We start from the raw sequence: 14,852 nt of genomic DNA on the forward strand, positions 1-14,852 counted from the left end.
CTGTATTGAATGTGATCAGATAACAAGACAACGGACGACTGTCTATAAAACTGTCCTGTCCATGCGAGCTGCAAGCTAAAACAAACACACACAGCGAAAGAGGTGTAATCTGATTGATTGAAAATGGCTCTTTTGATGAATCATTCAGAAAGACTAAAAAAATCAGGAGTTACTGGTTTGAATTAGGGATGCACCATATATCATTTTTTATATATATATGATCAGTTTTGATATTATCGTTATTGACCCGATAAGAAAATTTATCCAATATATTAAAGCCGATAAATAATGTATTATTTCCTTCAGCTGAGACACTTCAGTTCACCATGATGGGTTTGATTTGCTTGAAATAAGATTGAAATCACTTTGAAAAATGAAAATACAGTAAAGTGTGCCGTCATATAGACTACATAAAATTATAATGTGGACATTATAATTATGTGCTTGGGATGGTGAGACTTTTGTTTTTGCAATCAGGCTCTCAAAAATTTGGATTTAGATTTATCGGCCAATATATCGGCCGTCGGCTTTCAAATATAAGGAATCAGACGAATTGTTCAGTGAATGAACGCATTGAATCAGTCCGAGCGGTTACTGAATCAACATCTCACTTATTAAACTGTGTTTTATCATTACATTCAATCATATCTGTCTTGCAGTGAAGCAAGTTGAGGGATCGTGAAAATGAATGAATTGCAACAGTTGACTGGTTGTGTGGAACTGACTTGTTTTGAGTCTGTAACTGTCCATTAATGTGTTGTGTTACTTTGTGGTGGTCTTCAGGGAAAGCAGGTCCACCCAGACTTCTGAGAGATACATTATGTCTGTCTTGCTATCGCCATCAATCAAACATCCCATCTATTATTCATAACCACAATAGAGAGAGAGAGAGAGCGAGAGAGGCCTTTCCTGAAGATATCCATCACTTTTAGGACAGCATATTGATGTTCACTGTGGTTTATGCCAGCAAGCAAACAGCATTCACCCGTTCAAACTCTTCACAGAGGTTTCATGCAAACCTATGCTGTTTAAAAGATGATTCGTTTTTTGAAGTTGTAAATAAAACAAAGATTATTGGAAAATTTCACTTCAAAATTTCATGTTTAATTCATTGTATTACTTAATTATTTGTGAAATGCACCAGCGATTTCTGAGTAAACATGATTTGAAGATTTCCCCAGTCTACATTTCTCTGTTTGATCTAGGACTCATATAGCTTGTGCCAGCTTTGCGAGTGAGATCTCTCTTAAGGAGATCTGACTTTACAGTAGTTTGTGTGCAGAAATGCTATGACGCTGATTTATCAAGATACATTTGATTGTCTTTCAAGATGCTCACCTTTCCATCTTCATTACTGACTTCAAGAACCTTTCTCTCCTCAGTGGACTTCGTTCCTCATGCCAGTATGGACACAGCCCACCACATGATTTTATACGGCTGCAAAACCCCTTACGCCACTCAAGGATACTGGTGAGTGTGTCTCTGCTGGTTAATGAGGAAGTGTGTGTGTGATTAAATTTTTTTAGCTTAGTTTTTTCTTTGATGTTTCCATACTTTATTTTGTCCCAGCTTAATTTGCAGACACAATAGTTAGTGGCACTGTAATAACATTGTCAAGCTGGTTGGGATGCTCAAACAAAAACTGCATACATGCTGTTTCACTACCGTTGAAATGTTGAATTTGTTTGTTTTTTAAAGAAATTAATACTTTTATTCAGCAAGGACACATTCAATTGATCAAAAGTGACAGTATAGACTTTTACATTGATACAGGATTTTCTATTACAAATAAATGCTGAGCTTTTCTTTCAGATCATTTCTTTTCAAATATATAAAAATCTTGGCGAGCTCATGCATATTTTCAGTTGTTTCCTGTTTAAAGCACTGAACTCCTCTCACTGTTTAAGTACATAGCCAACTGTAAATAATCCACTGACTGTTGAGTTCCTGAAGACTGTAAACAGTGTGGCCTTGTGGGAACTTCAAAACATCGATCTCTTTGTTTGAGCGTTCGCCATGTTGACCTCTGATTCAGACTGATTTTACAGGTCCTGTTTGTCTGGGAACAAATGTGGGAGTGTTTGGGAAACAATTCATATTCTTGCTGTACTGTTTGGTGATGCTAGTGGCACAAGAAACATTACCATATGAATGAGTCTCTGTTCCAGCACACGTATATTACAGCCTCACCTCCGTGTAGAAACGGCATTACCTCAAATGCAAACTTAAAAGAAATGAATTCTTTCGGTGAACTAGTCATAGTCGAGCAAATGTCATTAAATCTCAAATCTCAGCTTTCCTCTGGCCTGTAATGTAACACTGCTGCGTTATTACCACGATTAAACTGAATTATTTGGGTAATATGTGCAACAACAGCACCTTCCTCATTGAAAAGTGATAAAACGGCCTGTTACCGTGGCAACCGTGTGCACCTTGACGGCTCTCATCCTTTCTTCAGTTTCCATGGGCTGCGTGATTAGAAATCATTCACTTTAAAATGTCTCAATAAATATCACCTGATCAACAAACCTCAATGCATGGCAACTCAAAATAAAGGTGCTAGTGAAAAATGCAGGGCATGCTTTGATAAAGCTAAAATATATTTGAAATATACCGCATCTCTGCCTCATTTTAACAACAATGGCTTGATTCCCCTGCCATCAGTTTTCCAGTAGCTTCTCTCTGTAATGTATTGTAAAACATTCATCATGCAGATGCTGCAGGGAGCTTCTCGTGGCGTTTGATCTGAGGCTTCTGAAGCTCAGCGTGAAAATAGGCTAATTAATATGCCAAACCTGCAAATGTCTAGAAATAGGTCATTTGAAGACAGCATGAGTCATGTGCCGCCTCAGTGCTGCGGGACCATGGGTTGTTGGGTCGCTGGGTCGTTTATGAGGGGGAAAATATTTGGATACATCTTCAAAACTAGTCAGTAGAGGTTTTTACGAGGTGTATAACTCATCAGATCTGATTAGGGCTTCAGCATATTTCTGTCAGGCAGAAATGAGAAGTTTTCAGAACTCAATATCCACACGACCACACACACATTGAAATTACAGACTTTAAACTTCAAGCTTTCGACCACATAGAACCTATAGTAAGTACGGTATTGTAATGTTTTTTTTATAATATTTGTATTTTTTCAAGTAAAAACAGTCCGTCTCCGTTTACCGCCAAGAGGATTATGGATGAAATACAAATCTTCATATGTCTGCAAATGTTAGATCTGATCTGTGCTAACTTATAGAATTTTTTTAGGATTTTATGAAATAATTAACACACACACACACACACACACACACACACACACACACATATGTATATGCGTTCTTTATTTGTTAAAGGTGTAACATCTTAAAGGGATAATCCACCCAAAAATGTAAATTCTGTCATCATTTACTCGCCCTCAAGTTGTTCCAAACCTGCATGAGTTTCTCTCTTCTGTTGAACACAAAAGAAGATATTTTAAGGAATATGGGTAACCAAACAGACCCCACTGACTCCCATAGTATGGAATAAAACACTAGTCAATGTTGTCCATCAACTGTTTGATTACCAACATCCTTCAAAATATCTTCTTTAGTGTTCAGGAGAAGAAAGAAACTCGTACAGGTTTGGAACAACTTGAGGGCGAGTAAATTAAGACAACATTTAAATTTTTGGGTTCACTATCCCTTTAATAAGTAATGTATAATTTCCAATAATTTGTGCTGCTCGGTGGATTTGCCAATAAACACTATGGCTGAAAACATGCATCTGTGTGTTTGATGATAGTTTTGTTTAAGCATATCAACCAGTCTGACATTATCGGCTCAACCAATGGCGTTGGAGTATTGAGCCGATATTGGCTCAACCAATGGCATTGGAGTTTGAGGCGGGGTTATTTGCTTGCATTTTCTCACATTTTTTGTTTTCACAAAAATTTGTATAAATATAACAAAGTTCTAACTTTACCATTGTGAATGGATGTGTTAAATGAGTAATAATGCTAAGCTGGAGGATAATTTCTGATGTTTTATTGTTGTTGGTTTGCTCAGGGATTGTGGGAGAGAGCTGGGGACCTGTCGGGATCAGGCCAAGATCATGTATGCCTGGGCCAGGAATGCTCCTCCAACCAAACTACCCAAAGGTGCTCACCTTCCTCTTCATCATCCCTCCTCTTCTCTCGGTCTCAAAGCAGCCAGTAGAACCTATAAGTGATCGTGATGAGTAAATGCACTTATCTGAAAAATAATAAAGCAACTCTGAAGTGTCATCTTATTTTGCAGATGTTGGCTTTAAAGTTGGAGGAGACACCAGAATCAACTACTTCGTGCTGCAAATTCATTATGGTGACGTCAACAATTTCCGAGGTAAGCACAGCGATGCAGCAGATCCAGAGATAACGCAACAGTATTGTGAAATCAGCATGTTTTATGTTTTGTCCGCTCCATCCACCACACTTGACATGCTGATCAGACAAGTTACTATGATAAGTTAAAAGAATAGTACACCGAAAATACATTTTTGTCACTATTTATTTTATATCTCATTTTGACAATAGTCTGTATGCGCTTAGATGCCTGTCAATCACTGCTAGTACTGGTTTAAGCAGTCCTGCCCATTGAAAACTGTTGTATTATGGCTGTGACGGTGATGAAAAGCAGCATTTCTGTGTCTTGAGATGTGACTAATGTGTTTATCTTGTCTTGATTGACAGATCATCATAGAGACTGCTCAGGACTCACTTTAAGAATGACTTCCAAACCGTAAGTTATTGCCACTAGATTTTAACATAACTGTGACTTGTCATTCATAAGACAGATTTGTTGCTCCCAAACATGAACATTTTGTCATCGTTTATTCACCTTCATGTTGTTCCAAACCTGTTTTTGAATTGAACTGCAAAATGAGATTTGAGATCTACATCAGAAAAGGAAAATTATCAGTGAATTATGAAGTCGAATGAACTACTCAAATCACCATCCATCACGATTTTTTTAATATATTTTTTTGTATTCTTGTAATGTGCCACTGCCAATAAATAGTTTGAGTTTAAATTTGAGCCGCTGTTAAATTCTCTATTGAAACCTTGAAACACTGAGGAAAAAGCATCTATTCAAGCTTTCAGAGAGTCTGTGGGTTAGTTATAACTGTTTGGATAAGCAATTTTACAAAGAAAGATACAAAAGTATAGTAAAACATTGTTTCTCAATGCAATGTATAATCTTAATGAAATTATAATTTTAAGGTGTTCTATATTAAGGGATGGATAAATCACAATACAGCCTAATGTGATTTGATTATTACATTTTAAAAGGTTATGATTCCATTAAACATTGAGCGCTTTGCAACGTCAAAAGGCGGTGCTGTTCTGTTTATCAGTTGATGAATTATGAAAATGTCTACTTTATGGTCTTTATATTGTAATATGTTTTAGACGACTGTAAGAATGCATATTTTATCTCCCTTCTCTGAATTTGAAGGATCAGCCTGCAATAGTATAGACATTTCAAAATAAGAGTCCCTGTGTATTTCAGGCTTGTTTATAATTAAAAGTCACACAATATGTGTACTTTTTTTTTTTTTTTGCCCATTATTGGTATTTTGGTTACATAGTAAACTAATTTCCATTTAATTCATATTAAGCTATTGTAGTTTCTGGCTGGGTTGCTCCCCCACAGGAAGAAAAGACAAAGGACATTATTTTATGCATATTATTCAATATATAGATTTTACTAATATCAAAGGTTATTATAATTTGCTAAAACTAAAACCATTAAAAAAATAAAAACTTAAAAAAGCAGCAACTACACTATTTTGGGTGTGAAGTTAGAAAGTTAGAAAGACAGTTAGAAAGTTAGAAAGACAGTCTTTCTAGGCAGTCTTAGACAGTCTAAGGCAGTTAGAAAGACAAAGACTACTAACTTTAGCTAAGGTAAGCGTACAAATTTCGTATGCGTTTACTCAGCTGATATGAGTGTTCAAAGATATGAGGAATGAGAAATGAGGAAGGGAGAACAGCTCCTCAGAAACCTTTGCCAACGTTAGCATTTAGCCTGAAATGGCAATAAATAAATACAAAAAGCCTTAATTATTATGTGTCTCACTTAATTTGACGTGGAATTACAATAGCAGTCAACAATGAAACGAAACACAGAGACAAAACTAAGATTCAAGCTGGTTCTCAGTTGCAGTTGGCCAGTGACACGCTGGCATGAGTAGTGAGAGTGCTGAGGGAGAGGCTTGTTTAAAAGCAGCAGAAGTGGCCATCAGTGTGGCACAGGAGGGTCAGGTGATCAAGCAGCATAGCCACAAGTGTCCCATTCACAGAGAGAGACACTGTATGAGAAAGCAGGAGGAACTCCACCATTTAAATGCTGTAATATCAATGCATAATAATACATAATATTATGTCATCAAAATTAATTTCATTAAATAAAATTATTGTTAAAAGTCACACATTATTTGTTGTTTGTCACATGTAGTAGACCATTTTTGTGTCGTGGGTAATAGGAGGATTTTCCGCCCGGCTACCACCGCAAGTATATTTTAAAACGTGTGAAGCACTGATGTCTGTCTATCATGTTGGAAACAGTTTTGTAAATCGACCTGAACCCAATAAACTTGTGAAAATAGATATGTGAACACCCACTAAGACATCATTTGTGGTTGCACCTGTATCGAGATGAGCTTTGTCTTCATCGGGGTAGACACTATATCTACAAGTCAAATGTTAAGAAAGTAGTTCTACACACAAGAGCGTTTTTTAGGAGAAAACCTGTAAAATATCTTGAGACGTGGTAATAAACTGTTGAATAAAATTGACTCCAGACAGTAGAATTATAGAAAAACAATGTCCTTCTTTGCATTGTGGCTGCAGGTGTACATTATTTTTCAATAATTAAGTGTGCTGTCATCAGTTATTCCTTACTTAATCATATAACTGTCAAGTTAACTGAAATCCCTTGAAGTGTGATGGATGTTGTGTCCTCTGTGCAGACAGCCCTTTATTGCTGGCATATATCTGATGATGTCTTTGGACACTGTCATTCCTCCAGGGAAGAAAGGTATTCCAACTTTTTGCTTTACCTCGAATGTTGTGATCAGTTTATCAATGCTTGTGACCTTATAAACGTACGTTATGTTATTTTTGACGTCTGATGTTTTTGGTGTTCGCAGTTACCAATGCAGACATCGCTTGCACTTACACATCTTTCCCGATGTATCCGTTTGCCTTCAGGACACACACACACAGCCTTGGTGATATATAGCATTTTTTATGCATTTACTTGTTATATCTACTAAGTTCATTGCGAATTCTCTTTTTACTTTTTATGGTAATGGTAACCATGTTGCATGTCTTGTGCTTCAGGTAAAGTTGTGAGTGGGTACAGGGTTCGGAATGGACAGTGGACTCAGATCGGGCGCCAGTCTCCACTGTTGCCACAGGTACGTTTAACAAGTCCTCTCTGCTTGGTCGAGCATGATGGGTTATCATGATGGGTTACTCTGTGGCACCTAGAGAGGGAAGTTAATGCGTCATGTTTCACTGATAAGGGTTGTCAGTCATGTTAATGACCCATGTCATTGTCATATGCTTTTTTTTTGAGTCTGCAGATTTGTTTATGTTAAAGGTATAGTTCGCCCAAAATGTATATTCTGTACTCAGACTTTCGTTTATCTTCGAAACACAAATGAAGATACAGTTGTGGTCAGAATTATTGGCACCCCTGGTAAATATGATCAAAGATGGCTGTAAAAATAAATCTGCATTGTTTATCCTTTTGATCTTATATAAAATAAAATAAAAATCACATAAATCTAACCTTTCATTAAAGTAAAATTATTGAAAGTGGGGGGAAATCACATTATGAAATACATGCTTTTCTCCAAAACACATTGGCCATAATTATTTGCACCCTTGTATTAAATACTTTTTGCAACCTCCTTTTGCCAAGATAACCATTCCTCCATACAGAATCTCTCCAGATCCTGCAGATTCACAAGTTCATGTTGCCGCTTCTCCTCTTCAGTTCAGCCCACTCCTCCTCTATAGGGTTCAGGTCAGGGACTGGGACGGTCATGGCAGAAGCTTCATTTTGTGCTCAGTTACACATTTTTGTGTTGATTTTGATGTTTGTTTCGGATCATTGTCCTGATGGAAGATCCAAACACGGCCCATTATAAGATTTCTAGCAGAAGCTGTCAGGTTTTATTATTTTATTTTTATCTGTTGGTATTTCCATGATACCGTGTATCTGAACAAGATGTCTGAAAAAAATAGTCCACAACATTAAAGATCCAGCGGTATATTTAACCTTAGGCATGGTGTACTTTTTATCCCATCTGGTGTGTCATCTGACCACAGAAACCAGTCCCGGTTAAAGTTCCAGTCGTGTCTGACAACTGAATATGCTGGAGTTTGTTCTTGGATGAGCGCATAGGATTTTTCTTGAAACCCTCCCAAACAACAGGTGATGAAGGGGTTGTTTGATTTATTTTTTGGGGGCTTTCTGACCCCAAGGCTCAACTAATCTCAGCAATTCTCCATCTGTGATATTTACAAAAAATGTAAATATTAATGGGAATATACTTCAGAGATATTTTACTCATATGATTTTCTAGGGGTGCCAGTAATTGTGGCCAACGTGTTTTGGAGAAAACCTTTATTTCATAATGTGACCCCCCCCCCCCCCCCCCCCCCCCATTCTTTTACTTCAATGAAAGGTTAGATTTTTACAAATTTTTGAATGAAAGATTGAAAGGATAAACAATGCAGATATATTTTCACAGCCATCTTTGATCATTTACCAGGGGTGCCAATAATTCTGACCACCACTGTATTTCTCGTCAAAAAAACACATTTGAGCTTCCGTTTACCATATAATGTGTGTTGATGACCAATGTTTATTTGAGAATAAAAGCCTAAATTAAACTTGTCCGTCAAGCGATCGTGTCTCTTAAGAAGCCTTGGATTATGTTTACAGTTTATTTTAGAACTTTTTGAGGCTTTTTTTGGTGTGAATGACTTTCATTTGAAGCGACAGAAATCTCTCAGGTTTCATTCCAAAATATCTTGTGGGGTTTTTGAACCAAGTGAGGGTGAATAAATGATGGCAGGATTTTCATTTTGGGCTGAACTAACTCTTTCATTTTATTTCTCCTCCCTGAACTTAAACTTCAGGCTTTTTATCCAGCCACCAATACCATTGACGTAAAAAATGGAGACATACTAGCGGCCCGATGTATGTTCACAGGAGAAGGAAGAACCACTAATACCGAAATCGGGTAAGTTCTTGCCGGCTAATTTTTGTGGTTGTTTTATCTAGACTCTCACTGCTTTCTAAAACTTAATAACATTGTTTAAAATGTATAATTGAAGTCAGATATTCTGTAAGAGATTTCATCTTTTATTTTTCATTCCTATGTAGAGTTACAGTGGCAGTAAGTGTGCTAGATGAGTGATGATGGTGTGCATGCTGGTGACGTTTCCACCGTCTTCCTGTCACTCTGTTTGCATGGTGTTGATTCCTGTCGCTGTGTCTCTGACCACCTGTCTTACTACTGTACGTCTATCTGACAAAGTGACACATGGTGCGACAGGTGGTGTGTGTGTGTGTGTGTGTGTGTGTGTGTGAATGATGAAACACACCGCATAGGTCAGCTCGTCGAAGTGTGTGTGTTTCATCATATCCCGATTGAGCGTGACTCCTCGGACGTGTGTTTGCCTGTGCCCTGCCATTCCTGTTACCATGGTGACAGAGCGAGCACACAATAGTGCATTGACGCATCTCCCGGGAAGCCCACACACCCGACTCAAGGCCACACGATAAGATGATTGTTGACTTAAAGTCTGGTCTTTGTCAACTGCCCGCGTAGGCCAGAAGCATGTGCACACAAGCACACAGACATGAATACATTACAGGCCTCATTATACATACAATTTTGTGAAAAAGTATGTGCACCCCGTGAGAAGTGTAATTAGGAGAGCAAGCAACCAAAAATCTTATTAAACCTGTTAAATTATAGAACCTTGTTATGGTAGAAATAATAATGTGTGTCTTGTTTAATCTAGTGTTATATTATTCAACAAAATATCAGATTTCACTAAACTTGATGTAATTCTGAGGTGCAGTGTAAAACTTGGTTTAGATCTGACAGTCGGTGGTGTGATAATTGTGGGAAACATCAGAAATGCTTTAGTCTTAGTCTTGAAGTTGGCTTGAAATGGAAGTTGTGACCTTTACTTGTGTATATAGAAGAATTTCTGAGTGAAATGGCTTATCGAACAGGCAAAAGAAATCGGTCAGGGCTTAATTGTATCCATTGGTTGTTGACATGATTGTGAAAAGTAAGAGTTATATACTGAAACGGAAGCAGAATGTGAATGGCTGAACTGTGTGATGACGTGATGCCATTTTGATTAAAGATTAAGAAATAATATATATATAAAAAGGTCAAAAGTTTGGAAACTATCATTTTTAATGTTTTTGAAAGAAATCTCTTCTGCTCAAGGCTGCATTTATTTGATCAAAAATACAGAAAAAATTGTAATATTGTGAAATATTTTAATATACTTTAAAATATAATTTATTCCTGTGATCAAAGCTGAATTTTCAGCATCATTACTCCAGTCTTCAGTGTTACATTATCCTTCAGAAATCAGTCTAATATGATGATTTATTATTTGTGCTTCTTAATATTTTTTTGGAACATGTGATACTTTTGTCATTGATGAACAAAAAATCTAAATCTTAAATATCACCTTTTATGAATTTAACACATCCTTGCTAAATAAAAGTATTAATTTCTTTCAGGAAAAAAAAAGAAACAGAAAAAACTTACTGACCCCAAACTTTTGAACTGTAGTGTATATTGTTACAAAAGATTTCTATTTTTAAATAAATGCTGTTTTTTAAAAACTTTTTATTAATAATTTTTTTCTTTAAGTATCACAGGTTATCAAAAAATATTATGCAGCACAACTGTTTCCTATATATATATATATACACACACACACACACACACACACTAAAATGGCCGTAACGGTTGACTTTTTTCTGTATTTAGGAGTGCATCTGAAAACAAAAGCTAAAATATATAGCTGTTATATCCCGTTAAAGTTGCACTATGCAGGATTTTCCCAAAAAATAAAGTATAGAGTCATACAAACATAACATGTTTGTGCTTCTAAACATATTAAACATAACCCCTCTCAATAATGACTTGTGGTGTTTCATGTGGTGGTGTTTGTGTGTACAAAGACCTCTGCCTGTATTTCCCTATTGTCTTTGTTTTGCTGTGCTCGGGATGCATCCTTTGGCCAGTGAGTGTGACGTCTGTGTCTGAAGCTCGGGAAGCTCTGCTACGGTCTCCTGTCTCGACACAAACCAATTCGATAATGTTGCTATTCCCTTATTCACAGCACTCTTTAACACATCAGATTACTAGGTCTTTATGATGACATGTAATTGTTGTTTATTAGTGAGCTAGACAGAAGATCGTTAAACTCGCTCGCAAATCACAGCCAGTCATCGATTATTAGCGTAACTGTTTGAAATAATATTTGCAAAACACCTGACTGAGTCTGAAACTGCTCTTGAGATGCTGCCGCAGTGTTGTGGCACCTGATGTGATGTCACGGGGAAGGGGTGTGGCCTCCTGATCAGGGGCGTGGCTTCTGGCTGTGTTGAGCCCGCCCACGAGGAGAGGCCACACGTTTGAATGTTGTTTTTAAAAAGAGTAACTGTAAATCCTGCATAGTAAGTCCATCTTTATCCTATTAAGTCGTAAAAACAAAACAAAAACCTAACAGCTTTTTTGAGAAATATCTTGCCATTTTACTGTATGTAGAGGGTTAGTGGACTGTGGGTGTCATTTGAGGCAAAGGCTACCGTAGTTCTGTTGGATATTTTTATACTTAAAGCTCTGGAGCTGTATTTGTGTTTTGTGCTGGTAGTTTGTTCATGTCCCGTTGTTGTTTTCCTCCCAGAGGCACCTCCAATGATGAGATGTGTAACTTCTACATCATGTACTACATGGACAACATCCATGCTGTGCCTTACATGAACTGCGGAGATGGCGGCAGCAGTGAGCTTTTCCGAAACATCCCTTCTGAGGCCAATACTCCCATCCCGGTCAGGCCAGACCATATGATGTCCATGAGGCACGAGGCAGCTCCTCATAAAGGTACCGTCCAAACACACACATTTCAAGACTTTGCACACGCAATAGTGAGAGTAGGCAGTACGACCAAACTCTTGTATCATGGTATAATTGCATTATATATTTTATATTATATTTAGTTATTTATTTTTTACATTAACCCAGAATATTTTGCAAATGAAATGTACTTAATTTGATTTGTTCTCTTCTATATATTCTCATTTTCTCATTTCTGTTTTGATTTGCACAGATGCTGTGGAGTCTTTGGAGCTGCAGCAGCCCAAGAGAGAAGAGGAAGTTCAGGATCAGGGTGAGATGTTTAAAAATGATTTCAAATTACAGACACAGTCAAAACTGAGAGAGACTGTCCTGAAACACAATCAGTGCTGAAATACCATTACAAATCTAATTTGACACTCTGAATGGCACTCTTTTACCGGAAAAAAACACACAATGGATTTTTAGTACAACTCCTCAATAGAGGCTCCGAGACTGGAAATGAGTGTCCGATAGGGGAGTTATCCAAACGGAGCATGACTTGAACTGAAAGTTGTTGTTTTGTTGCTTTTTTTCCATATGGTGAAAGATGGAAAAAAGGATAAAAGCATCATAAAAACACTATGAACGTTTCACTGTGTCTGCAGTGAAGATTACACAAATTACAACAACATAATTTGCGAATAAAATATGTAATACACAATAATAATAATAAACATAATAATATATATATATATAAAAAAGTAATACAATAAACAAATGCTATAAGCCTTCCGCTCTGACACAGCTCTCAAACTCACTTTCAAATCTTATTTATTTGTCACTACTTTTTCGGTGCTCATTTCTTGGCCCGTTTATAGCTTAATAACATCATTTCATTTTCTTTCTTTGCATGGAAAATGACTTTCTGCAAGATTTTTCCTTTTGTGTTCCATAAAAGGAAATCATGTTTCAAGTGGCATATGGGCTTGATAAACTGGTAAACACATCATTCGATTCATTGGTGACATGAAAATCTACTGTTGATGCGAATAGGCCGGAGGCTGTGCAAATGGAAGCTGTGTGCTTTGACATGTTTATGTTCTGGTTTATCAGAGATTAGTTTTAGAGACATCATGACATGAATGAAATTTCCTCTCATTTTCTTAATTGCTCATTTTCTTGATGATGAATGCACCAATGCATGACTGCCTTCACAGCAACGTTTTTAACATTTTTGAGATTCTTAAATGATTCACTCACCAAAAAGCTGAGAGCTTGCATAATCTGCTGGCATCTCATTTCTGCTGTTTTATCATGGCAAAATTGAATCCCAAAACTTCTTATATTTAACTTTATAGCAGTTAAGAAAATTGGTAACACTTTACTGTAAGGACTCATTAAATAGCATAAACTAACAATGAGCAATATATTTTTACATCATTATAAAAAAAAAATGGTTAGTTAATAAAAAATGTCATCTTAGTCAACAGTGCATTAACTAATTTTAACAGAATTTGATCTAAATGTGTTAGTAAATGTTGAGATTAATATTAACTATGATTAATAAAGGCTGTAGAAGTATTGTTCATTCTAAGATAACTAATGTTAAAAAATGAAGCCTCATTGTAAAAATGACTTGGTCTTTTGCATATCATGGTATTTTAATTGCTTTTTACAGAATAGATTTATAAATGTTTTGTATTAGCATCTCCACGTGGAGCTCATTTGCATAACCTGAAGCTCACAGTTAGAACCGTGACTGAATTATACCTGTGTTACTTGCTTCCCAAACCACCTCTGAGATTTTGGCAATGTTCTGAATGCATAGATCCAAACATAATTGAAAAAGTTGCAACTGTCATGTATGCTTACATTTAGACTAGCTGTTATTAAGAATAGCTGTTGTTAAGTACTTATTTCTCTGAATTAGTATGAATTGAATGTTTAGTATTGTATCCATTTTGTACAGGAGTGTGTGGAGAGTTGTCCTGCTTTGTTCCAGCCACTGTTGTGGCGTGGCCACTCAATTACCTGGCTGCATCTGGAGGTTTATTTATAGCCACCCTGTTGTGAACCTTGGGATGAGAGTCGAGATGGGTAAAAGGCAGTTAGTTCATAAGAAACTGCATGTGGACCAATGAGAAGCCTTTTTTCAAGGCCTGGTGGAGGGGTCGTGTTTTTGCCCAGTAAGAGATGTCTAGCAGTTGTTTTAGCAGCCTTATCTGGTGGCACTGGGTATTTGTTTGTGTTAGTCCAAGATCCAATGGAAATCTATGAAATATTTCACCACTGTGACGGTCAGAGGAGGGCAATTCCACGCAAAACTGTCACATCCATAACGCCAACACAATGCCATGGTATTTAGTTGGCGTTATGGATGTGACAGTTTTGCGCGAAATTGCCCAGGAACGCTATTAAACAGGGTAGAGGGTTGGGATGGTAGGGTCAGAAATTGGTGTCCATCCTGCCTTGGTGGTGTAATGGGGTGTGGGATATTTTCTTGGCAGACTTTGGACCTTTCAGGATAAATTGAGCATCATTTAAATACCACAGCCGTCCTGAATATTGTTGCTGACCGTGTCCATCGCTTTATGACCACAGTGGACCATCTTCTGATGGCCTCTTCAAGCAGGATAACACACTTGTCACAAAGCTCAAATCTTCTCAAACTGGTTTCTTGAACATGACAGTGAGTTCACTAAACTCAAATGATCTCCACAGTCTCC

General features: G+C 37.1%; 1 protein-coding gene across 5 annotated transcripts in view; it reads left to right on the forward strand.

Moving 5' to 3' along the window:
• The window catches only part of pam (peptidylglycine alpha-amidating monooxygenase), a 52,756-nt gene that overhangs the window by 13,613 nt on the left and 24,291 nt on the right, over positions 1 to 14,852 (forward strand). For all 5 annotated transcript variants that reach the window (XM_084401461.1, XM_084401459.1, XM_084401463.1 and 2 more), the window contains exons 5-14: positions 1,383 to 1,470; positions 4,038 to 4,129; positions 4,269 to 4,352; positions 4,700 to 4,748; positions 6,982 to 7,049; positions 7,162 to 7,242; positions 7,355 to 7,431; positions 9,167 to 9,270; positions 11,975 to 12,171; positions 12,398 to 12,457. In XM_084401461.1, the coding sequence (XP_084257587.1) occupies positions 1,383 to 1,470; positions 4,038 to 4,129; positions 4,269 to 4,352; positions 4,700 to 4,748; positions 6,982 to 7,049; positions 7,162 to 7,242; positions 7,355 to 7,431; positions 9,167 to 9,270; positions 11,975 to 12,171; positions 12,398 to 12,457 (900 nt within the window). The remainder of the gene's footprint in view (positions 1 to 1,382; positions 1,471 to 4,037; positions 4,130 to 4,268; positions 4,353 to 4,699; positions 4,749 to 6,981; positions 7,050 to 7,161; positions 7,243 to 7,354; positions 7,432 to 9,166; positions 9,271 to 11,974; positions 12,172 to 12,397; positions 12,458 to 14,852) is intronic.

The sequence above is a fragment of the Rutilus rutilus genome (assembly GCF_951802725.1).
Source record: "Rutilus rutilus genome assembly, chromosome: 25".
NCBI lineage: Eukaryota > Metazoa > Chordata > Actinopteri > Cypriniformes > Leuciscidae > Rutilus > Rutilus rutilus.